Source organism: Salvia hispanica, chromosome 6 (assembly GCF_029641045.1).
Source record: "Salvia hispanica isolate PSC_SH4W2 chromosome 6, Shi_PSC_v1, whole genome shotgun sequence".
Lineage (NCBI taxonomy): Eukaryota > Viridiplantae > Streptophyta > Magnoliopsida > Lamiales > Lamiaceae > Salvia > Salvia hispanica.
The window spans coordinates 15043294-15069817 of record NC_142697.1 but is presented as its reverse complement, the minus strand read 5'-3'; the positions used below and the strand labels follow the sequence as shown (position 1 = coordinate 15069817).

General features: G+C 41.2%; 3 protein-coding genes and 1 pseudogene across 8 annotated transcripts; 2 read left to right on the top strand and 2 right to left on the bottom strand.

Moving 5' to 3' along the window:
- The first annotated feature begins 3932 nt into the window (after positions 1-3932).
- LOC125207685 (WRKY transcription factor 22) lies at positions 3933-5329 on the top strand. Its single transcript, XM_048107133.2, has 3 exons — positions 3933-4419; positions 4489-4599; positions 4700-5329. The coding sequence occupies exons 1-3, from the start codon at positions 4076-4078 to the stop codon at positions 5091-5093; spliced, it is 849 nt and encodes a 282-aa protein (XP_047963090.1). The 5' UTR covers positions 3933-4075; the 3' UTR covers positions 5094-5329.
- Positions 5330-5814: 485 nt separating this feature from the next.
- LOC125206266 (uncharacterized) lies at positions 5815-7740 on the bottom strand (annotated as a pseudogene).
- A 120-nt stretch (positions 7741-7860) lies between these two features.
- LOC125207081 (uncharacterized) lies at positions 7861-12510 on the bottom strand. 6 transcript variants are annotated; one of them, XM_089061175.1, is made up of 4 exons: positions 10185-12510; positions 9641-10031; positions 8346-8438; positions 7861-8091 (listed from the first exon to the last, which is right to left on the bottom strand). In XM_089061175.1, exon 1 carries the CDS (start codon positions 12414-12416, stop codon positions 10194-10196), a length of 2223 nt encoding a protein of 740 aa, XP_088917301.1. In that variant the 5' UTR covers positions 12417-12510; the 3' UTR covers positions 7861-8091; positions 8346-8438; positions 9641-10031; positions 10185-10193. The 6 variants fall into 6 exon arrangements, with proteins under 6 accessions (XP_088917301.1, XP_088917300.1, XP_088917302.1 ...); XM_089061174.1 differs by having other exon boundaries at positions 8346-8432; XM_089061176.1 differs by having other exon boundaries at positions 8346-9767; positions 9988-10031.
- Positions 12511-24939: 12429 nt separating this feature from the next.
- On the top strand, positions 24940-26208 carry LOC148923265 (uncharacterized). The gene has a single exon (XM_089061445.1). It carries the CDS (start codon positions 24940-24942, stop codon positions 26206-26208), a length of 1269 nt encoding a protein of 422 aa, XP_088917571.1.
- The last annotated feature ends 316 nt before the right edge of the window (positions 26209-26524 follow it).

Here is a 26524-nt window from a genome sequence, read left to right as displayed (position 1 = left end):
CAACGGCGGTTGCGGTTCCAAACTTCTTCAATCATGTTGGTCACGAGCTGAGTATGGTCTTGTTGGCTGCGCATTGAGGTATGTCACTGTAAAACCTCACTGAAGCCCATCGGTAATCCTCGAGCGACAAGGCGGGGTCGCCGTGCTGGAGCTAGATCCGGCTTCATCATCCACCCAATCGGTGACATGTCCAAGTTCTTGTTCGGCTATCATGTTATGCATGATGATGCACGCATACATGACGTCGGCGACGGCTTCCTTGAACCAGAAACGCGTCGGACCGTTACGATTGCCCACCGCGATTGGAGCACCCTAAACGTCCGCTCCACATCCTTCCGTGCAGACTCCTGCTTTGCCGCAAACAAGACTCTCTTGTCACCAATTGGGCAGCTGATCGTCTTCAAAAAAATAGCCCACCTTGGGTATATGCCATCGGCCAAGTAGTACCCCATATGATGTTTGCGGTTGTTGGCAGTGAACTCGATGGTCGGGCCGCGACCCCTGCACTGATCGGCGAAGAGGGTGGACGAGTTGAGGACGTTGATGTCGTTGTTCGACCCGGCTACACCAAGTAGGCATGCCAGATCCAGAGGCGGTGGTCAGCGACGGCTTCTAGGATCATCGTCGGATGGCTGCCCTTGTAGCCACTAGTAAATTGGCCTCTCCACGCCGTCGGACAGTTCTTCCACTGCCAGTGCATACATACGATGCTCCCTAGCATCCCAGGGAAGCCGTGCACCGTCTCGTGCATCCTCATCAGCCTCTGGCAATCATCAGCAGTCGGACGTCGCAAATATGTGTCGCCAAAAGCCTCCACAACTACCTTACAAAAAGTCTTTAGACATTTGCGGCCAGTTGTCTCCCCGACGTGAAGGTACTCGTCGAACATATCTGATGCGGTGCCGTAGGCCAGCTGCCGGATCGCAACTGTGCACTTCTGCAACGGCGTAAGTCCGGGTCTGCCGATGCCGTCTTCCCGATGCTAGAAGTACTCATCACGTCCCTCCAACGTGTGCACAAAGCGGAGAAAAAGATCTCGGCTCATTCTAAAACGGCTGTGAAAAATATTCGGGCCCCACCATGGATGCTCGGCACAATAATATGCGAACAGACGTTCGTGAGCTACGTCGTGCTCGCGCGGGACATACGTCCGATGTCGTATTGGCCGAGGGACCCGCGCCACCGCCGCCTGCTCTCGTTGCATTTGTGTCAAGCATTCCGCCGCGGATTCATTAACGGCATCGAACAAGGCTCGAGTCAAGGCCCGTCTGCAGCCATCTGATGTACTCAAATTGTAGTCGTCGGGATTCATTTTTGAGAAGATGAGAGAGAATAATTGAAGAGATGTGAAATTGGAGTGTGTGAAATGGTAGAGAATTGCGGTGTTTAAATAAGAAAAAAATTTGGAAAAAATTCAAAAAAAAAAAAAAGAAAACGCGTGAGCATCGTCCGTCGCATCGTCCGCGATGCCACAGTGGCGGACGATGCGACGGACGATGAGCATTGTCCGCGCTTCGTCCGCGGACGATCGATCGGGCGCGGACAATGGTTAACCCATCATCCGCGATGCCACAGTGGCAGACGATGCGACGGACTGTGGATGGCCTTATACCCCAGTAAATGTCTCATATTTTTCTTATTTGGACAAGCTCTAATTCTCATTTCACTTTTACTAATAGTAAATGATCTCACATTCCACTAACTTATTCTTTACACAATTATTATAAAACTAATATAGCATATAAAAATGGAGTTCACATTCTACTTACTTTTTCTCCTCACTTTCCTTCAAGAAATCAAACAATTTCTTAAAACTCACATCGATCAAATATGAGACATCTAATAGGGACCGAATGGAGTACTTATAATTTAAAAGAAATAAAAACTAGAAAATGAGATTGAGCCCACATCACATGCTTCAAGTTGTGGGGGTAATTATATCATACATAAAAATGTTTCCATTAAACTCTATATAAAAAAGAGCAAGTCAAAATTGGTCTTGAATATATGGCCATTTTACGTCTTTGGTCCTAAACATTATCTTTTGAATTTTTTTGCTCTAAAACATATGGAAATTTGATCATTTTAGTCCTGGACTAACTATTCCGTTAAAAACTAACGGTCAACGAGTTTAATCCCGATTTTGACTAAATTAAACTTTTAATTCTGATTTTTTACTCCTTAATTATTTTTATAAATATTTTTTTAAAATTAGAATTAGGAGTAATATGTTTAGGGAGTGTTTCACTTCAATTAAATAATATGTTTAGGGTTCTTATTTCTTCAGCATCGAGATAGAGGGAGCGTTTCACTTCAATTTAATCTTCTTCCTTCTTCTCATCCATTTTCATTCATCTCCAAATTCTAATCTACAGAACTTCAAATTCTCCGTTCATTCATAAATTCTAAAATCGAAATTCATCTTTAAATACCTAACATAATAAAAAATTCAACAAAATCGAAGAATCCCAAAATTGAAAAACCCAATAAAAATGGGAGAACCTCAGATCTGGAAACCAAACAAAATCAAGAACCCAACAAAATCGGACAAAATCGAAATCGAAATCCAAATTTATCTTCAAATTAAAACACGAAAATGACTCACAAAACTTATCTGTAAATTGAACCCAAAACTTCTTCAATTTCAACTCCAAAATCAACAAACCAAACAAATAGAAACAGAAGAAAAAACATATGAAAACAAAAAACTCCAAATCGAAGAAGAGAGAAGACATAAAAATGGAACCAACAAAATCGAAATATGTAAATCCCGGCGAGGGTTGAGAGAGGGAAGCAGGGAACCAACAAATCGAAACCTCAAGACGACGCCGGCGGTACGCCGACGGACCCACCAGCGAGAGTTAGAGAGAAAGATGAATCCCGAAGAGGTGGCGCTGTTGGTGGAGGCGGTGCTTGTGGTGCTGGAGTTGTTGGTCTGCCTCTCACTGCTAGCTGGCGATTTGGAGCTTGAGGACACTCCCTCTACAAAGATGAAATTGAAGTGAAACACTCACTAAAAATATTACTACCTCCGTCCCACAAATTTCGACACACTATGACCCAACACAGATTTTAAGAAATGTAATAGAAAAATAGGTTGAAAAAGTTGGTGGGATGCGAATCCTACTTTTAAAGTATTAATTTTATAATAAAATGTGAGTAGGAATGAGTTAGTGGAATATGAGGTGCACTACCAAAAATGATAAAAGTGAAGTGTGTCAAATTTTCAGGGACGAACCGAAATGGTAAACTGTGTCAAAATTTGGGGGACGGAGGTAGTGGTATTTAATTTTAATTTTAAAAGAATATTTATAAAAATAATTAGGGGATTAATTAGGGAGTAAAAAATCAGAATTAAAAGTTTAATTTGGTCAAAGTCGGGATTAAAACCCGTTGACCGTTAGTTTTTAACGGAAATGTTGATGGATGACCAATTGTGATTTGATTTTAAATGTGCAGGACCAATTGTAATCCGAATTGAAAATATGCGAGACCAAAAAATCAAAAAGATAAAATTTAAAACCAAAAATATAAAATGTCATATATTTAGAACCAATTTTGGCCTATACTCTATAAAAAATTTCTACCGAGTACAACATTTTTATATGCTGCAGAACTTTTAATATAGAGTTTAAAATACCTGTGCAAAATAAAAATGTTATATATGGGAATTAATCTATTCTAAGACGCTATCAATCTATTCCAGTGGGATCATACACTTGATTCTGATTTAATTCTATTTCCTTACTACCAACAAACTCACTCGAGACAAATGAATACAAAAGCGCGTGGACCTTTTCTCCTTTGACAATCGCCAAAGTCAACCCACAAAATATAAAATAAGCAGAGCGAAGAAAAACAAAGAAAAAGATAAGCACAAGATAAGCGAAAAGCATGAAAACTTCCGTGAGCCTTTGAGAATGCCCATATGCCCATCCACCCACCACTACCCTCCAAATTCCGGAGCAAATCCTCTGCCTCTCTCCATAAATAAATTTGCTTTCTTTTCCACTTTTATTTGCAGATCCCCACCACTCTCTCTCTCTAAAAAGTCAGCGCCTTCTTTTGCAAAGAAATGGAGGAGGACTGGGATCTCCACGCCGTCGTTAGAGGCTGCGCCGCCCCCGTCTCCACGAACAACAACGCTGTATCCTTTCAACCTCTCTACACTCATCAGCAGGACTTGTCCGCCTCCTGCTTCGAAGATCTGAGCCCAAACGGCGTCGTTCAAGAAGAGCTTCATGATCTCTACAAACCTTTTTTCCCCAACTCACAAATCCATCTCGTATCCAAAGATCCGCCGCCGCAAATAGCGAAGCAATTAAGCCCGCAGATTTACCCAAGGCAGCAGTCTTTCTCTGTTTCTAATGGCTCAAAAACTAGTTCATTTCACACTCCCACCACAAGCTCCAAACGAAGGTATATCAGTGTGTTTGCGTCCAAGATTCAATTTCTTTTCTTCAATTTTTTTAACTAAATCTCTTACAGAAAAAACTACACCAAGAAGGTATGCCACGTGGCTGCCGAGAACTTATCTTCCGACGTGTGGTCGTGGAGAAAATACGGCCAGAAACCCATTAAGGGCTCTCCATATCCAAGGTGGGTTTTTTTTTTTTTTTTTTATAGAGAAATATGGAGTAATATTTTTGTCAATTTTATTTGTTTTGAAATTTTTTGTGTTTGTTGATTTTGTTATCAGGGGTTATTACAGATGTAGCACCTCAAAAGGTTGTTTGGCAAGGAAGCAAGTGGAGCGGAATAGATCCGACCCGGGAATGTTCATAGTAGCCTACACGGCGGAGCACAACCACCCCATGCCCACCCACCGGAACTCACTCGCCGGAAGCACCCGTCACAAGCCAGAGGAGGTTCCCACCTCTGCCGGGCCCACCAAGGATTCTTTAGAGACCAGCAGGGAGGATGACTTGGCAGAAGCCAATGACGATGACGACGCTGTGTTTAGTGCTTCTGAGATGGCGTTGGACGACGATTTCTTCTCCGGTTTGGAGGATTTCACAGCGGCGTCTCCCGATGCCGGCCACTTGCGGTACCCGTGGCTGTCGACTACCGCAACCACCGCCGGCGGGAGTTGACCGGTGGAGAAGAAGTGATTAAATAGTTAGATGCTATTCTTCTCACACACGTAGTATTTTGTAACAAGTCAACATCTTTTAGCCTTTTCTTTATTTTGTTCTTGTTGTAAAGAATCTAGGCATCACAGTGTTTTTTTAATAAATTAGTTTTTCAACATGTAAGATGGAAGATTACAAAAAAGGCAGAGGCTCTATGCCGTTATGCGTAGTGAAATGATGATTAAGATTATGCTTAATTGATTACTTTTTCACATTCCTTTAAATTAAATAGGGCTTCTATGGGAGTAGTACAAAACACCTCCTGTGACCCAATTTATTCCCTCACCAAAGTGGAATCTATGGTAGTACAAAACACCTCCCCAATCAATGTGGCCTTATTACTATTGAGGGATACTCCCACATTCGGATTCTTCTATGTGGTTAAGTTCACTTTCTATGACGAGGTTTTTTGTTTCCTTTTTATGGCTAGGTTTCGGAATTTTCCAGAAGCTATCAATATAAGTAACAAACTAACAATACTCCCAAAATATTAGAGCATTCTTAACCCCGTCCCGGATTTGGGCCGCAAGTCTCCTCCACGTCATCATTTCCTCAAATTAGGGGTTCCAGGCCACAACTCCATTACCGCAAGCCACAACTCGGGCCACAACTCAGGCCACAACTATTCATTTGCACTATTCACAACATATTTTAATCGTAAAATAGAATACGTTGAACAATTAAAACCGGAAAAATTCATTGTTCAGTCGGAAAATAGAAAATTACAATATTGAAATTTAAAAATTCGAATTTTTTTTTTTAAAACATAAGTCAATTGCGGTTCCAAATTTCTTCAATTAGATCCGCTTGGAGATGTGTGTGTTGATCTTCTTGGCGCATCGCCGCTGAACGGGCCATGACATTGCGCACGTCGGGAGGAACACCTTGCACGGCCGGATCGGTGACAATGTAGCTACTGCTGGTGCTGGCGAGCGGATCGTCGCTCCAGAAAGTGGCGCTGTCTCCCTCGTCCTCAACGATCATGTTATGCATTATGATACATGCATACATGATGTCGGCGATTAGGGGACGGTGCCAACCACGGGCCGTTCCCTTCACTATAGCCCAACGTGATTGGAGAACTCCAGATGCGCGCTCCACATCTTTCCGAGCCACCTCTTGCTTTTTGGCAAACAACTTCCTCCTATCTGTAGTTGGAGATGTGATGGTCTTCACGAACACGGGCCATCTAGGGTAGATCCCGTCTGCCAGATAGTACCCCATAGTGTACCGACGGTGGTTGGCCGTGAACTCTACGGTAGGCGCTCGCCCGGCACACAAGTCGTTGAACAATGGAGACCCGTTCAACACATTAAGGTCGTTGTTCGACCCAGCGACTCCAAAGTAGGCATGTCAGATCCACAACCGTTGGTCGGCAACGGCCTCCAACACAATCGTTGGATGTGTGCCCTTGTGCCCGCTAGTGAATGCTCCTCTCCAAGCCATTGGACAATTCTTCCACTGCCAGTGCATACAGTCGATGCTGCCCAGCATCCCCGGGAAGCCGTGGGTCTCCTCGTGCATTCGCACTAATCTGCGAACATCGTCGGACGTTGGTTTTCTCAAGTATGTGTCCTTGAATGCTTCGATCACTGCCCGACAGAATTTGGCTAGGCAAGCGCGTCCAGTATGCTCGCTCACATGGAGGTACTCATCAAACATATCTGCAGTTGTTCCGTAAGCGAGTTGGCGGAGGGCGGATGTGCATTTCTGCAAAGTCGATATACTTTGCCGCCTGACAGCATCGAAGGTTTGCATAAAGTACGCGTCACGAACTACAACTGCGTTGACAATGTGCAGGTACACATGCATCCGCATCCGGAACCGGCGATGGAACATCTGATCACTCCATCGAGGATCTGCAGAGAAATAATCCATGAAAAGCCGCAAACCAGCTTGTTCACGGTCTCGGTGGATATACATCCGAGTACGCGGTACCCGGTCGTGTTGCTCGTTCCACGCTTGGATAGCAGCTTGATAGCGTTCCACCTCGTTGTTGATTTCTTCTTGGATTGCGGACATCGCCGTCTCTAACATTCGAGCCATTTTTCGAATTTTATTGTGAGAGTGAGAGAAATGAAGTTGAAGTAATATGAAAATGGATGGAAGAGTGGTATTATATATAAATTTTCGAATTAAAAAAAAATAATTGAATTAGGGTCCCGGCCCGGCCCGAATCCCAAATAACGTCGGGCCGGGACTCACCGCGGCACGGCCCAAGACGATTAACGCTAGGCCAGGACGGGCCTCGGGAGCGGCCCAGGGATGCAACTGCGTCCTCGGGACCGTCCCGGGCCGTGACTCCAATTGCTCCAACGCTAAAAACGGGTGGGACTCGCGAGTTGCGGCCCGGCCCAGCTGCATTATTGATGCTCTTAGGCCATGAGAATATCAAGATTTCTTTAGAGCAATTCTCCAAACTTAACTTACATGAACAAATGCAGTTTTTCAAATCGTTCATCAAACAATGTTACTACCATGAACAAGGGGCATATCCATTGATTTACCTCCACCACGAATGTAACACCCCATCCCTAACGAATGAGAAACGCTACTAAATATACTAAAATACGAATTTCTTGTATTTAAAAAAATTCAGATATTAAAAGGAAAGCAATTTTGTAAACTTAAAAGAGAAACCATCATTGACATTTTATTTTTGATGTCTTATATAAAACATTGTCATTTTTTATCACTACTAAAATTTATATATTTCATAAAAAATAAATGAGCGAAAATAAAATAATTTGCCTATTCGGAACACGTTCCCCAAAAAAACACAAATGTATTAGAAACCATATATGTGGCTAAATCACCATCATGGGACACACGTTTTGAAAATATAGTATTATCTAAACTGGTCATATTTACCCCAAAATCCCGAAATGGATAATAGGCAAAAATTGGGTTGGGAGACCGTGGACCACGTTGACCGCTGCCTCGTCACAGACTCCTTAACCTGATAAACATTAAATAGAGGTGAGAGTATGCAAGCACACTCAGCGGGGAATACGCTGCAAGCAGTTATAACCAATTGTGTAATGAATCATAACATAATGAACCATCTCAACTTTGCTGACATCTATATGAGACTAGTCTCGGTCCCTCGTGGACCTGACCCCTCGTGGGCCCATAAGCTCATATGAATGACGCACGACACAACAATGATTATAACCATGTAATCACTACGCTTACAGATAAAGTAAACCCCACCTCGAAAGTTGCAATCCAAAATAATCTCCGACATAATCTCTCAAGCTTGGTTCGGTTGTCCATCCTCGAGCCTTGGATGCGCCACTCCTAGCACTTAAGCATTTTAACTCAATTTACAAAATTCCAAACTTAAAACTTTAAACCAAGAACTTGAACACATTCCATCTTTAGGAAACTTAAACTTAGAACATAGTATACAATTAGCTCGAACGTCAAAACAGATTGAATATACGTTTTTCTGCTATAATCTAACCTATTTTATTAACTCACAACACACAAGTTGGTTAAACTAATGACTCTCAGTCAAAGCATCTGTCAACACATAAGCACATAAAACATTCACCATATGATTCACAGTATTTTACCTATCACTCAACCATAACACTTAATCAAGGTAGAAAAGCTGTCAAACATACTACTCATACTATCTACAATTGAAATCCCCAAAAATAAAACAAAACGGCTCTAAACAATTTCCAAGATTAAACACACATCTTCCTACATCATTATTTAAAGCACATCTCAAGTTCAGAATCATCTCACACCAATAGGTTACTCAAATAAAATCAACAAAATCACTTTCACTGCTACCATTCACAGCAGAAAGCACTAACTTTGAAAAATCATTCAGCTCGACTCATAAGTCAGAAACCAACGAAACCAATTTTAAAAGATAAGAAGAAAAGTCTAGTTTTTGAGGATTTATTTTGAGCTTGAAATTCCTGTTTGTTTTTTATTTATGGATATTTTTCCAGAACCTGCCAGAAACAGGAAAGTCCTCTTGGAAAAAATCATAATAAATCCATACGAACTTGGTTGAAGCTGAAATTTGGTGACAATGTAGAAGACAGCTAAGGCTATCCTCTGGTAAACTATGAGCCGAAAATGAATTCTTTTGGTCTGTCAAATAAGCCCCGAAACCTATGTTTAAACAGTGTAATTATTGACAATCAAAAACTTTACTCCAAAGTTCAATTCTTTGGTTCTAAAAATAAAAGTATAGTTTCAACTGCATCAACAAATTCAAATTGAAGCACCCACTTAGTTCTAGGGTTTCAATAATCATACTAACTAAAACAAAGCTCTAAGTCAAGCCATCAATTTATACAATTCCACCCCAACAATCAAATAGAAAAATAGCTAAGCTAATCAAAATAACTAAAATCCCCAATTTTAGACAAAATATAAAAATTTCTCACTTTACACATTGACAACAACAAGCACAAAGCTTGAAATCAAGTCCACAAACATTATCTTAGGAAGTGAGATAATCAAAAGAGGAGTACAATTTCTACCTTAAATCGCAAGAAACTTGAGTTTGGGAAAACCCCTTCAACCATGATCATACTATAATGGAAGCAAGTAAGGAAAGATGGCTGGGGACGAAGATAGCACGTGGAGGGGGGAGAACTTTTCTTATAACTACATATAATTCAATAAAATAGATTACTTACAACATTTACATATAATAACTCTATTTTCCTAATCCTAGTTAATCTATTAACTTTAACAATAAAATACACACAAAAGAGCACAAATAAAAATATAAAAGGCATTAAACAATTGCTCTAATATTTTCTAATTTCATTACAAGTTTCTAAAACTACTAATTTCACTAAAGATCAAAATTTAACACTTAAACCTTATTAAATTTGCTATGGCGCATCTTCGGTGAAGTAGGATAACCTGTAAAACATTTGGAAATCAAACTCATTAGTTCAAAACGTACTCAGGTAATCAATTCACAATTAAATAATTTCAAACATACTTTTAAAAATACCCAAAAATATAATAGCTTCTTTTTTATGGAGTATATAAAAATAAGATACGGGATATTACAATGAAGCTCTACACAGTCAGATTACAATCCCGGTAGGACCGAACAAACTCTTTCAACTTCTCCGTCTCACCAGCTGCAGAAAGCCACTCAGTGAGAATCTCCATCGTCACATAATCCGGCATACATTCCTGTTTACTCATCTGCTGCATAAGCTGCAGCGCCTTCTTTGACCAATTCCTCTGCTGCATGCCTTTAAACAGAGCATTGTATGTGGTGGTATTCAGCTTCACCCCACGATCCCTCATCTCATCCATTAATGAAAGAGCCCCTTCCACGTTATCCTCCTTGCAATGTGAGTCAATCAAGATGTTGTAAATAACAGTGTTCGGAGGCACCTTTGACGTGGATTTCATGTCTGCGAATAACCTCATCGCTGCACTGAGACTCCCCTTCACGCAATACCCTTGAATCAAGGCACCATAGGTAACAACAGTAGGTGATAATCCATCATCCATCATCTTCTTCATTACTTTCTGTGCATGCTTGAAATCCCCCTTGTCACAGAAATACGAAATCAGAGTATTATATGTGACACGATCAGGATTTAATCCCGCAATCTCCATTTCTGTCAGCAGCTCAGATGCATTCCCAATCTTATTCTTCCTACAAAATCCACCAATCATGATATTGTAGCCAATTATGTCCAATGAAAAACCAGCTTCCTCCATCTTCGACTTGATTTCCATAGCATCATTCATTCTTCCTGCCCGTGTAAAGCCCGAGATCAAGGTGTAGTAGATGATAGCATCCGGGTTGCATCCATTTTCTTTCATTTCGTTAAACAAATCCATTGCTTTCTCAGTATTGTTTGCACCACAGAAAGCAGTTATCAATGCAGTATATGTAACTGCATTCCCTTCCAAACCTTTCTCACGCATTCTGCTAAAGAGTTCCATCGCACTGCTAACTCTACCCACCCTACACATCCCTCCCAGCATTGCATTAAGTGAAACGATGTTCACACCCTCATCAAGATTGCTCATTTGCTCAAAAAGCTCGCGCGCCGTATCAATGTCACCTACTTTACAAAATCCATCGATCAAGCAATTGTAAGTGACAGTGTTTGGCTCACACTTGGTCTCAGACGACCTCATTCTCTCCATCAACCTTAACCCATCTTCTTGCCTCCCAACTTTACACAATCCATCAATCAACGTGTTGTAAATGACAACATCTGGTTTAATGCCAGCTTCTCCATCTCTCATCTTCTCGAGCACCTCCAATGCCTCATCCAACCTCCGAATCTTGCACAAGTTCCTGATCATGATCCCATAGGTCACAACAGTGGGTGTGATCCCCTTTTCCTTCATCTCGTTCATCAACAAGTTCATTCTAACATAATCACGTTGCTGCCCTAACTTTGACAGCAGGAAATTGCAAGGGATCACCTCCACATGAGACCCTGAATTCATGGCCTTTTGCAAAGCATTCCAAGCCTTGTTGCAGTCTCCATTCCTACAAAACCTAGAAATCATGTGCGTCAACCAATATCCACCCAGGCAAAGACCATTCTCACTGAAACGCAAAAAAAGATGATAAATTTCCTCATCCCTCAAATCCCCACCTCTGTACTTTCTTCCCAAAATCGATGAAAAGACAATTCTCAACGTCCTGTCATTGGGAGGATTAGCGGCACCGGGTTGAAGCATTTTGTCGACCAGCTTCAGGGCAGCAGGGAAACGGCCCAAATTGAACAATCCAAAAACAACTAAATTAACCACGTGAGTGTTCCTCACCCGCGTCTCGATGGCGTCGAGCACCATGACCATCTCCTCCAGCATATTGGCGTTGCTAAAGCACATAATCAGCAGGGTTCCCGCGTTGACGGAGAGAGGGGTATTTTGCTCCTTTGCCATTGCGAAGAGCTCGTATAGCTTACCGGGGGAATTAGGGTTTTCGCGCATGACAAGCTCAAGCACCCCTTGGAACGCAAAGGGGACAAAATCGGATAGGTGGGGGCTTGATTTGAGGTACTCGAAAAATTGGAGGGCATTTTGAGAAGCCGGGAGCTGGCGGGTGATTTTGAGGACGGACTGTGGAGAGACGGCGGAGAGGAGATCGCCGAGCTTAGAATTGGCTGGCCAGGAAATGGGATCGGAGGTTTGGAGAAGTGAGAGCGTCTCCGAGATGGGGCAGGATGGATCTGCTGTTGGCGTGGCGAGCGGATCGGCGGAGAAACGACGGAGAGTGGAGGCGGCCGGAGGTTTTAGAGGTTTTAGGGAAAACCTCATGGCTGGGAATTGACAAGGCCAGCGCTAGGAAGTACACTGCGCTGTGCTTGAGTAGTGTACGAGGAGTGGAGCATGAGGAGTGGAACAGAATATCTTCTCCAACCTATTATATCAGTACTATAAATTTAATCAGTGAACTACCAAAATATATAAATTGTACCTGATCATTCACTTTCGCACATAAATGGTATCTGATTTTTATTTTATATCGTTTTTGGTATTCCATGACAAAAATAATCACTTTCGCGTATCTGATATTTATTTTATATCGTTTTTGGTATTCCATGACAAAAATAACCCTAAGTACCAAACATGTAGTAATTTTTTTGTTATGAAGGATATTTTGGAAATTCAATTAAATAGAACCAAATATATGATTTTTTTTTTCTTCCTTTCTTATTTCTTTTTTTCTTCTTTAGTTTATTCTTCTTTCTTTTTTCTTCTTCCTATCATCTTTCATCTTCTTCCTTCCTCTTCCTCTCAAACCTTAGTTATGGAAGAGGAAAAGGAATAAGCAACCCAAATCACACAACTACTGATCAATCTCCGCCGTCACCGCATCGGCGGCGTTAGGCACAACAATCGTGTCGTCGCCGTACAAACAGCTGAGCTGATGAAAATACGGACAAGTCCTCGAGTTCACAGACCTCTTCTTGCTACTTTCATTGGTCTTCCTAAAATACTTATTTATATTCTCCCATTTCTCCTTACACCTCTTCGCACTCCGTTTGTATCCCATCTCCTTCATCCCCTGCGATATCCTCTCCTACAACAGCCCCTTGTTGCTCCCCTCTCCTCCCCCGCCCGTCTCGCACCTCAGGTTTATCAGCACCACCACCTCCTCCCGGCCGGGCTCGACGGCGGCGCCACCACCGGCGACTGCGGCGGCGTGCTCTTGCACAACGAGCTCGACGAGTTCGAGTTTGTTTTGGAATTCATGTTCGTGTCGAATTTTCCCTTCCTGATTCACTTGGATTTTACATGATTTTAGAGGGTAGTTTTACTTGGTTTTGATCATATATTGTGTACTTTGAGACATGGTTATAGCTACTTCTCTGTTATGTTGGTATTTTGACCATTTTGCGAAGAATGTGTAGAAAAATGTACAAAATATGTGGATGTGCAGCTGCTCAATGTTCGAGACAGCTTTTCTGGAGATTTTGAAGTCCGATTCGCATGTAATGCATACCATTCTCTTCGTCTTCGAAAGAGCTTCGTGTGGATATCTTAAACGTCTCAATCGGAGTTCGGTAGAAGAAGTTATGGCCGTTTTACCAAGACCACGCAGAGCAGTGACATAGCTGGCGACCCGCCAGGTTCGCATGCAAACGAACCTGGCGACCCGCAAGCAAAACACGAAAAAAACGCCGTAAGCAGCTGGCGACTCGCCAGCTTCGACGCACACCCAACCTGGCGACCCGCCAGCTTCGTCGGGCAGCTTATTTCGGGCCCAAAGTCAACCCTAGGTATATATATGCCTAGGAAACGCCTCCAAACACAACTTAAACGCCTCCTACCCCAAAAATACCACTTTTTCACCTAGGAAAAAGAGAAGAACGAGCAGAGGACGAGTATTCATCGCAAGATTGAAGACGAGGCCTCCAATCCGCCCAATCCAATTCTAGGAGTTTCTACTTTTAGTTTTATTCTTATTCAAACAATGTTTTTGAATATTTCTTTGACTTTTGTGTTGAACATGAGTAGCTAAATCCTTCGTAGAGTTTTACGGGGGAGATACAATGATTCTTATGTTTAATTGATTTCCTTTTTCTATGCCTTGGCTCATGTGGTTATTTTGATTTCTTCTGTGCTTATACATTTATTTGACTGATCACCTTATAAATGCATGTAGATTTTACTACAAGAACTGAGAAGTGAGTAGTTTAATTTGGAAGAGAAGAAATTGACGTCTTTGCCAATATAATCGAGAGATTTGAGCCTTTGAATGAAGCTAAGTATCTTAGGAGCTATTAGGAGTTGTTGCCTTAGTTCTAGGAAGGAGACTTCGGTTCTAGGTAGCAATCTACAAATTATATGCTTTGAGAAAAGATATAGTTTTACCTTAGTGATAGCTTAATAACCCTTGAGACCCTTTGTTGGCATAGTTAGGAAGTTAGTTGAGCATAGGATAGTTGTTATCGATCCCGTAGGATTCTACCCTTCTCATCTTTGATCTACATCCGTTTTCTTATTTGCTTTTAGTTCTCTAGTTGTTTTTAATTGTTTTTACCTTGCTTTTAAGTAGATTTAGAAAACCCAAACTTTCCGATTCATCTAGATAGTAGTTGAGGTTGGTTCGTGGTAATTAGGTTGACACTCATTGTCTCTGTGGATACGATACTCTTTGCTTACTATTTGCTACATTAGCCCCGTACACTTGCGGGTATACTTGTGTTAAAAATAAGTTGAGTCAAGTTTTTGGCGCCGTTGCCGGGGACAATTTTTGTTGGAACCGGCAGCGGAAGCGGGTGCATAAATAACAATCACATAATAATCAGATCTATTTAGCAGATTATTTAGACAAAAGCTATTCGCGTAATTATCACATGTATCATGCTCATAACTTGAATTAATCATGCTTTAAGAATATTGAAAACCTAAAACATGCTTTTCTACGGAGCAGGAAAAATACCTAATTAATTCTCCAAAGAATTGAAGATGGCTAGCTTCTTCTCCACGTGATGCTTTGAGTACTAAACCACAAATCTTCTCTCTGGTTCCCGAACTGTATCCCAATATCAGTGTGGGCTGATCTTACTAGAATACTAGGACTTAAATAAAGAAGACAAAAGAAATCCTTTTTGGAATAGGAGAGGAATTCGAAAATCTCTACAGCTTGGAGCTATAATTTTCGAAAATTACACTAATCTGAATTGTGTTATTTCTGTCTCCTTTATTCTCCTATTTATATTAAGTTCCTTTTGGGCCCAGACAGGGATCTATGGAAGGTTTTGGATATGGGCTCATCCAATTTACTTTTTACTAATTAAATTGAACCCACAATTTAATATAAGTTATAATTGGAATATTACGAGCAGCCACTACAGAAGTAATATTGAACTCTCCCCATCCAAATCCGAAATTACAAGTAATCCGGGTTTCCGTTTAACTTTCATTTCCCGTGCTTAAGATTAAAATGTCCATTAATTAATTAATGTCTGCTATTGACTTAATTAATTAACTTCTTATTAATTCCAAGAGTGGACTTAGCATGAAACACTTATTTATTATTCATAGAGTAATCACACTCCAACTAGCTAGGTTCCGAATAATAAAACCTCGTTTCGCGCTCCTCTTGAGGACATTATCAAACGAGACTCAGCTCGTGCACGATTCAATATAATAGCAATCCTAGCACCGCTAGATATTGATCACCACTACCCAATATATCAGGATCATTGGGTTACGAAAAACCCGCACCATTTGATAAGTCAAAGTAATGCATAATCAATACCGTATGCTCAATGCTAACCTACATTGATTAAGAAATAAATATTTATCAAGACCTCGCCTTTCAGTAGATAGCCTAAGGCAAGTCTTGCTGTTAGATCCGTTCAGTGCTATACCACACCAATGTCATCTAATTTCAGTAAGGCTTAGAAATATGCGGACTGACATTGCAACCTTTCTCGATGGGTAGTCAAATTCCATCTAGGTTGTGAAATTCATCTTTTCTTTGTTTAGAACTGACCGTATTACCTTAAAGTGGACGACGCCCACAACCGGTCTACTAAAACAAAAGACTTAGACTTTGTTAAGTTAACTTATACATTTAAACATGCATTAACATCCATTAAATGTAAAACATAACAACATTATGACAAAAATAATCTGTTTTATTTATTGGAAAATAAAATAAGAGTTTTACAGTATTCAATCACTCGAAACGTGATTTCTAGTATACAAACTCTAACAATCTCCCACTTATACTCAAAACACTTTCGAGTATACAAAAAATGTGCTAACGTCTAATATTCTCCCACTTATACTGAAAGCGGATTGAGGTCTTGAATTAGTCGAACTCCCATTCCTTCAACATGGCTTTCATACGGCTTTACCGCTAATGCCTTCGTGAAAGGATCTGCCAGGTTGTTCTCTGACTCAATCTTGACCACTTGTATGTCTCCTCTCTGCACTATATCTCGAATGATATGATACTTCCTCTCTATGTGCTTGCTCGCCTTATGAGCCCGCGGTTCCCTCGAATTTGCCACAGCACCAGAATTATCGCAATAAATGGTGATGCTCTTGGGCATATTCGCGACCACTCCTAAGTCCAGAAGGAAGTTCTTAAGCCATACAGCCTCTTTTGCAGCCTCCGAAGCGGCCACATATTCGGCTTCCATGGTAGAGTCTGCAATGCATTTCTGCTTTACACTCTTCCAAATTACGGCTCCACCTCCTAAGGTAAACACATATCCGGAAGTTGATTTCCTCGAATCTACATCAGATTGAAAATCTGAATCTGTATATCCTAAAGGACAGAGCTCGGCTGCATTGTAAACTAGAACATAGTCCTTAGTCCGATTAAGGTACTTGAGTATGTTCTTTACGGCAGTCCAATGTCCTTGGCCGGGATTAGATTGATATCTTGCTACCATGCCAACAGCAAAGCAGATATCGGGTCTAGTACAAAGCATAGCATACATGAGACTACCAACTGCCGAGGCATATGGTATTCTTCTCATCTCTGCTATCTCAGATGCTGTCTTAGGACACATCTCTTGAGATAAATGGATGCCATGTCTAAAAGGTAGAAAACCTTTCTTGGCATCTTGCATGCTAAATCGTCTAAGCACTGTTTCGATGTAAGATTCTTGGGATAAGCACAACATTCTCTTAGCTCGGTTCCTAAGAACCTTGATACCGAGAATGTGTCCCGCTTCACCCATATCTTTCATCTCGAACTGGCTGGACAACCAAGTTCGCACTGATGACAACATCTTTTTATTGTTTCCAATTAGAAGAATGTCATCTACATACAAAACTAAGAACACAACATTTCCTTTTTCAACCTTCTTATACACACAGCTTTCATTAGGGCATTTTTCGAATCGAAACTTTTGAACTGTTTGATCGAAACACTGGTTCCATGATCTAGATGCTTGCTTGAGGCCATAAATGGCCTTCTTAAGCTTCCAAACCATGTGTTCCTTGCCCTTTACCACATAGCCTTCGGGTTGTTCCATGTAGATGGTCTCCTCAAGACTCCCGTTTAAAAACGCAGTCTTAACGTCCATCTGCCATACTTCCCAATCCATGTAAGCTGCTATAGACAAAAGTATACGGATCGATTTGAGCATGGCCACTGGGGAGAAGGTCTCATCGTAATCGATGCCTTCCTTTTGGGTATACCCCTTAGCCACTAGTCTTGCCTTAAAGACTTTAACTCGTCCATCGTGTCCACGTTTACGTTTGTATATCCATTTGCTCCCAATGGCAGTACAGCCTTCGGGTAGGACAGACAAATCGTAGACGTCCTTGTCTATCATTGATTGTAGTTCCGAATCCATTGCTTTCACCCATTCGCAATGATCGACATCTGCCTGCGCCTCTGCAAAATTCCAGGGATCGAGTACATTGCTGTCCGAGGAGTGATCCATGCACTCTCCCAAACCAATGTATCTATCGGGCTCATGAGAGACCCTCCCACTGCGGCGCGGCACTACAATATTTGGAGTATCAGTTGAAATTTCTGGAATTGTTGTCACACTAGGTGATTGTTCTTGGTTAATGGAAGTTGTGACTTGAGTTAGCTCTTCAAGAGCTATCTCACTGCTGGACTTATGATTCATTACATAGTCTTCCTCTAAGAATGTGGCATGAGTGCTCACAATCACTTTCTGATCTCTGAGACTATAGAATTCATAAGCTTTCGTTCCTCTAGGGTATCCTATAAACACACAAACCTCAGTCCTAGATTCCAGCTTAGTTGGATCCTTTTCCAATACATGAGCCGGACACCCCCATACTCTGAGATGTTCCAGATTGGGCTTACGCCCATTCCACAACTCATATGGGGTAGTAGGAACTGATTTAGAAGGTAAGTTGTCTAAAAGATAGTTTGCTGAAAGCAAAGCGTGACCCCAAAACGAAACAGGTAACCGTGCATAACTCATCATCGATCGGACCATATTCAATAAGGTCCTGTTCCTTCTTTCAGCCACGCCATTCTGCTGGGGTGTGCCCGGCGCAGTCGTTTGGGATTCAATTCCCGCCACTGATAAATAGTCCAAAAACTCGGCACTTAGGTATTCGCCTCCGCGATCAGATCGCAGGCATTTGATACTCTTACCATGATGCGTCTCTACTTTAGACTTAAACTCCTTGAACTTGTCAAAAGTTTCAGACTTGTAGCGCATCAAATAGATGTATCCGATTTTCGAGTAGTCATCTGTAAAGGTGACGAAGTATCGAAAACCGCCCCTTGCCTCGGTTGACATTGGTCCACACACATCAGTATGAATGAGCTCAAGTACTTCCTTGGCCCTATTCCCTTTTGACCTAAAAGGTCTCTTAGTCATCTTGCCTTCGAGACAGGACTCACACTTCGAAAACGGTTCCTTCTCAAGACCTTTAATAAGATCTTGATCAACCATCGCATGAATCCTTCTTTCGTTGGCATGACCAAGTCTAAGGTGCCATAAGTACGTTTCATTCATTGAAGTTGAAGGTTCTTTTCTTTTCTTAGAAATTTTCGATGTAGCATTGAGTTCTGATTTACGTTGATTAAATTGTGTAGAAGTGATTGTGTACAGATTGTTTTCCATGATACCACGACAGATATAAGAGCCATCTTTCTTAATAACGCAATTGTCATCAAAAGAAATCGAATATCCATCAAAAGACAATTTAGAAACTGAAATTAAATTTCTTCTAAAAGAAGGTATCAACAAAACATTCTTCAAAATCAAAAATCTATCACTAGAAAAACGTAAATAAACGTCTCCCACTGCAACGGCCGCCACTTTCGTAGCGTCGCCCAGCTGGACTTCGATCTCACGATCATGTAGCCGTCTTGTCACCTGCATTAAGTCAGGATCAAAACATATATGATCAGTTGCTCCAGTATCAATAACCCAAGTATGAGTAGATGTCGAAGCCAAACATGACTCGACTACTACAGCATGGTGCATACCTGTAGCCTTGCCCTTTTTAGGACAGTCTGGCTTCCAATGACCCTTCTCTCCACATTTGAAGCACTTTCCAGTAGGCTTCTTGTCACCCCGCTGTTTCTTCTTTCCCTTAGCATTCTTAGCTGCCACTGGATTGGGTGCCTTTTTCTTTCCTTTTCTAGGCTTAGAGCCAGAGGAATTAGGCGCCAAACTCAGCATAGCTACCTTAGCTTGAACCATAAGGTCCTCCGCCGACTGAAGTTCAGTCAGCAGCTCTGCCAAAGTGTAATTCCGCTTGTTCATCTCGAAATTGAGCTTGAACTGTTGGAAGCTAGGGGGAAGACTTTGAAGGATTATAGTAACCTGGGACTCGGGATCGATCGTCCCTCCCAAAACCTCAATCTGGTTGAGGCGGCTCATCATCTCGAGGACGTGTTGCCTCACAGATGAGCCTTCCTTCATAGACTTCGTCATGATACTCCGAAAGGCTTGAGACTTAGCCGTTCGATTCTGAGTACCAAAAAGATTTACGAGATTTGTCATGATCTCGGCGGCAGTTTCCATGGCAGAATGCTGATGCTTGAGTACTGATGACATAGAAGCCAACATATAGCACTTAGCCATCTCATTCGCCTTATGCCACCGTTTATGCGCATCTCGCAGTGCTTGCGCGGCATTAGCTGCCGGCACAGCTGGGCGTGGAGTAGTGAGCACAAATTTGTACTCTTCGGCTGTGAGAACGATATCCAAGTTTTGTTTCCATTCGATGTAATTTTGGCCTTCGAGTTTGTTTTCTTTGAGAATGGCAGAAAGAGGATTAAAAGACATCTTGACGGATTTTATTGCACTGCAAACAGAAGATTTTACTATTTGTCATAAACTTATGTAAGGAAATTGAGTAGATTAACCATAAAACTTTTCAAAATCTTACAACAGCCAAATTAATAAATTGTATCCTCCTCTGGAGGTTAATACGCATTAAAATTTTGACAATTTACTGGTCACAACACCGACATATCAATAGCTTCCTCCTCTGGAGGTCGACATATCTAATGCTGCCTAAGCACGACCATCAGGTTTAGCATTACAGAATTTTATTTCTACAACACACTCCCATAACAATGTTCATGTGTTGATAACAAAACCAAGCTATCTCATAAATTCTGATTGAACCCTGAAACTCGCAGTTCCTTAGGATTATTGTCCCTACTCTGTAGGTGGCGATAATATTAGGAACCACTTTCTAGTTCATTCTATTTATTATTTGAGAAGTCCGCCCTTATGAACTTACTGTTTTCGTAGGATTATTGTCCCTACTCTGTAGGTGGCGATAATATTAGAAAATCAGCTTCACAAAATGTGGCAGTCCAACCGATGGAGACCATATATAAACTATAAGTTCATAATTATCGCTTAGACATTTGGGTTATGGTTTTAATTAATTATCCTTTAGCCTTAAGGCAGATTAAGACTAATTAAATTCTGTTGGTATTTAATTTACTGGATAATTAAATCTTTTATTATCTTTAATATCTTAGTTTAGGAATTATTGTTCTAGAATTTAATTCTTATTCACGTCATTCTATAAGATATATCTAAAATAAAGTACATTATTTATAATCTTAATTAGACATGAAAAATTAAATTCATATAATTTCCAAGTTCAAGATTAGGAAGAAAATTAAAATATATTATTTAATGTAATCTTATATATATCTTATCTTATTATAGATTCTAGATATATTATATTTAGGAAACTATTAAATTATTCTTATCTATATCATCTAGGATATAAAATATTCATAGATATAGAAAATAATCCAAATATTCCTAAAATCTAGGGAAATCTTCCCAAAATATTTTATTTCATTAAATAATATTATTTTTAATGATTTCTATTAATTTAGGAATTAAATAATCATTAAAATAATCTTTCGTCATTATCTTGCGATTCGAGGTTTGCACGAATCAACACGACGAAGATTTGAAGACTCCTCCCGGAGATGCTCGCCGGAGCGGCGTGTTCGCCGCCCGACCACCGCCGACAGTTCGCACCGATGGCGCGCTGCTTCCTTCTCCCTTCCGCGGCATCGCCGCATCTCCCTCCGTCAACGTCAAGCCAGAAAGCACAGCCGGAGCCGCGACTTTCCGGCGATCTCCCACTGCCCAACGAGCTCGCGCGCTCCAGCAGACGCCGCCTGCCGGCGTTGCTGCTCTCGGTTGCGCCTCGTTAGGGCTGGGTCGACTAGGATTCTAGGGTTAGGGTTAGGGTTTCGTCGGATTCTTGGCGCCTCGGCAGCTCTCGGACGAGCCACCACGCCGTTTTCCTTTGCACGACGTCGCAGGCTGCCGGCCAAGGATCGTGGTCTCGACCGGCGACGCGCACGAGCCCATGCTCGTCGGCGTGTCGCCGCGTGATCGCGTCCTTCGGCTCCCTAATTTACGTCGGCGATAGTCGAGTTTTGGTCGGGGCCGGCTAGGGTTTTGCGGGTTCGGCCGGTGGCGCGCGCGAGTCCAATCTCGCCGGCGCGTCGCCCCTTGCCCGTGACTCTCGGCTCCCACTCAATTCGACAACCCTACTTCGATCGAACATAGTGTGATTCGTCCCGGCGCAAGCGCCGACGAATCACACATCTAGTACGTTCGAATAATTCAAGTTCTATGATTCGAAAGTTCTTGAGTTCATCATGCATAATCAAAAATAACAAAAACACAAGAACATGCTTCGTAATCAAATAAGACATGCATACATGAATTTCGCGAAATTTAAATCCAAATAATCAGAGCCAAAGACTGGCTCTGATACCAATTGTTGGAACCGGCAGCGGAAGCGGGTGCATAAATAACAATCACATAATAATCAGATCTATTTAGCAGATTATTTAGACAAAAGCTATTCGCGTAATTATCACATGTATCATGCTCATAACTTGAATTAATCATGCTTTAAGAATATTGAAAACCTAAAACATGCTTTTCTACGGAGCAGGAAAAATACCTAATTAATTCTCCAAAGAATTGAAGATGGCTAGCTTCTTCTCCACGTGATGCTTTGAGTACTAAACCACAAATCTTCTCTCTGGTTCCCGAACTGTATCCCAATATCAGTGTGGGCTGATCTTACTAGAATACTAGGACTTAAATAAAGAAGACAAAAGAAATCCTTTTTGGAATAGGAGAGGAATTCGAAAATCTCTACAGCTTGGAGCTATAATTTTCGAAAATTACACTAATCTGAATTGTGTTATTTCTGTCTCCTTTATTCTCCTATTTATATTAAGTTCCTTTTGGGCCCAGACAGGGATCTATGGAAGGTTTTGGATATGGGCTCATCCAATTTACTTTTTACTAATTAAATTGAACCCACAATTTAATATAAGTTATAATTGGAATATTACGAGCAGCCACTACAGAAGTAATATTGAACTCTCCCCATCCAAATCCGAAATTACAAGTAATCCGGGTTTCCGTTTAACTTTCATTTCCCGTGCTTAAGATTAAAATGTCCATTAATTAATTAATGTCTGCTATTGACTTAATTAATTAACTTCTTATTAATTCCAAGAGTGGACTTAGCATGAAACACTTATTTATTATTCATAGAGTAATCACACTCCAACTAGCTAGGTTCCGAATAATAAAACCTCGTTTCGCGCTCCTCTTGAGGACATTATCAAACGAGACTCAGCTCGTGCACGATTCAATATAATAGCAATCCTAGCACCGCTAGATATTGATCACCACTACCCAATATATCAGGATCATTGGGTTACGAAAAACCCGCACCATTTGATAAGTCAAAGTAATGCATAATCAATACCGTATGCTCAATGCTAACCTACATTGATTAAGAAATAAATATTTATCAAGACCTCGCCTTTCAGTAGATAGCCTAAGGCAAGTCTTGCTGTTAGATCCGTTCAGTGCTATACCACACCAATGTCATCTAATTTCAGTAAGGCTTAGAAATATGCGGACTGACATTGCAACCTTTCTCGATGGGTAGTCAAATTCCATCTAGGTTGTGAAATTCATCTTTTCTTTGTTTAGAACTGACCGTATTACCTTAAAGTGGACGACGCCCACAACCGGTCTACTAAAACAAAAGACTTAGACTTTGTTAAGTTAACTTATACATTTAAACATGCATTAACATCCATTAAATGTAAAACATAACAACATTATGACAAAAATAATCTGTTTTATTTATTGGAAAATAAAATAAGAGTTTTACAGTATTCAATCACTCGAAACGTGATTTCTAGTATACAAACTCTAACAATTTTGTGTTACTATAGCCTAATATCGTGATAAAAATTAAGATTACTAATCTAGATTTTACTTGCTTTATTTTTCTTTTCTTTTTGAGTTATTCTCACTTTTGTGTTTTTCTTTTCAGGTTGTATGCTCACTCGCTCTAAGGGGCAACCATTAGAGTTATTCGATCCTGAGATCGAAGCATCCAATCGAAGGAGAAACGCTCAGAGAAAGCTCAACCAAAGGCGATCACTTTCGCCTCATAAGAGAGAACCGCCTATTCCTGTTGCAATAACAATGGCGGACAACGTAGAGAACAATGCACCACATCCAGATCCGGTAGTCCAACAGCTCCAACTACAACTTGCAGATTTGGTGAAACAGGTTAAAGTAAAAAATGAACAACAAGCCACAGTGCCAGTGCAGAACATGTACGCTTATAGAGAGGTAGAGGACCCACCAATTGGAAACGATGGGATTGATGCCAATCATTTTGAGCTCAAGCCAGGATTGCTAAATATGGCTGAGGCTAATGCTTTTGCGGGGAAGACCAATGAAGATCCCAACAAGCATCTTACTAAGTTTATTCAGATCAGTAACACGGTGAAGCTTAATGGGGTGAGAGATGAACAAATCAGACTAAGGCTATTCCCATTTTCCTTGAGAGATGATGCTAGAGACTGGTACGATAACATGGGGTCAGGATCTGTTAAAACGTGGGATGTCATGGTAAACTTATTTTTGGAGAAGTACTTCCCACCCAGCGAAGTTCTAAAAAGGCAAGCAGAGATAATTCAATTCCAGATGAAGCCTCATGAGACAATCCGAGAAGCATGGGCCAGATTTAAGACACTGTTGAAGAGATGCCCAAAGCATGGTCTAAGTCCGGGACATCAAGTCATAAATTTTTATAGGGGGTGCACTTCAGATGCAATGCGTGAACTGAATTGGAGCGCAGGAGGAGCACTCCTTCAATTAGGAGAGAATGATGTCATGCAAGTGATTGAGAGAGTGGCTTCCACTGATGAAGGATGGAATAATGAAAGAAACAAGTCATACAGGGTGGCCTCTGTTATAGAAGATGATAGAATAGACAAAATGTCGAAGCAGCTAGATCTGTTGAGAATGACGTGCAAAGCTTGAATGTACACATGAAGAGCATTGACAATCAGATAAGTCAGATCTCTCAAGCTGTGGGAGTCCAACATCAACCAGGCCAATTCCCAGCACAGACCATAAACAATCCCAAGGACTGCAAGGCCATACACTTGAGAGGTGGTAAAAGCTATGAAGGTCCTTCCATGCCTATAGAGGAAAAGAAGAGTACTCCAGAAGAAGATGTCAGAGCAGAAGAGAATTCCAAGGGAAAGAATAAGGTGGACATTCAGACCAAGAAAGACGCAATGCCAGAAAATCTGCCCTCTCCCCCCATTCCTATGACAGTTAGAGTGCCCTTCCCATTTGCGGTGAAGAAGAAGAAGTTGGATGAGCAATTCTCCAAATTTCTCGATATTTTTAGGAAGGTGCACATTAATATACCATTGGTGGAAGCTCTGCAAGAGATGCCTACGTATGCAAAGTTCCTAAAAGATGTGCTCTCCAAGAAGAAGAAGTGGATTGATTATGAGACGGTGAACATATCTGAAAACTGTAGTGCGATAATTCAAAAGAAGCTACCTGCCAAACTTAAAGATCCTGGGAGTTTCAATATCTCATGCGTCATTGGAAATGACAGACAAACAAAGGCACTGTGTGATCTGAGGGCGAGCATAAATTTGATGCCATTATCATTTTTCAGAAAGATAAAGATCGGCACTCTCAAGCCGACTACAATCACACTGCAGATGGCAGATAGATCAGTCACCTATCCTAAAGGAATTGTTGAGGATGTTCTGGTGAAGGTACATGACTTCATATTTCCTGTCGATTTTGTAGTATTGGATATGGAGGAAGACATGAATGTGCCGCTTATCCTAGGGCGCCCATTCCTAGCAACGGGAAAAGCATTGATAGATATAGCAAAGGGAGAGCTCACTCTTCGTATGGGCAACAAACGACACATTTTGTCTATCTATAATGCTATGAAGAGTCGTGAAGATGAGGAACTTGTTATGAAGATGGAGTGCAAAGTTGTGCATGTTGTAGAGGTCCAAAAAACACAAGCAATTGAGTCCACATTGGGGGATTTTTCATTGCCGCGGTGGATGTTTGGTTCATGTGGTGGATCACTTTCTAAAGAAGAGACTGCACCAAATCCTAAAGTGAAGGAGAAGAAAACAAAAGCTGCAAATTCACCCAAAGTGGAAACCAAAATTTGTGATGGAGCTTTGAAAACTACTTGGTGGAAGAAGAGATTGGCTAGATCATATGCTTCCAAGATTGATAGAAAATCCAACACCACCATTTATGGCGTGACATGATGCAGCTCATGGAGGACGTCGAGCCAACGACGATAACCAAAGGCACTGTAGGGGAGGTAACCCCTAGTAGGTAACTCTTAATTTTATCGTTTCATTTTGTTTTTGGTGTGTTTTTTTTTGTTGCTTGCTTACCATGTATGTCTCCCTTCTCCACCAACTTTTCAAACTTATTCTTTGCGTAGCTTTGAATAAGTTTGGGGGGATGATATGGTGGATATGGACACTAACGAGGTACGTATCTTATTGCTTTTGTTGCTTTATTTTGTTTTAGGATAGAATTATTTTGTTAGAACTCTTTGAATGCTTACTTTGATTG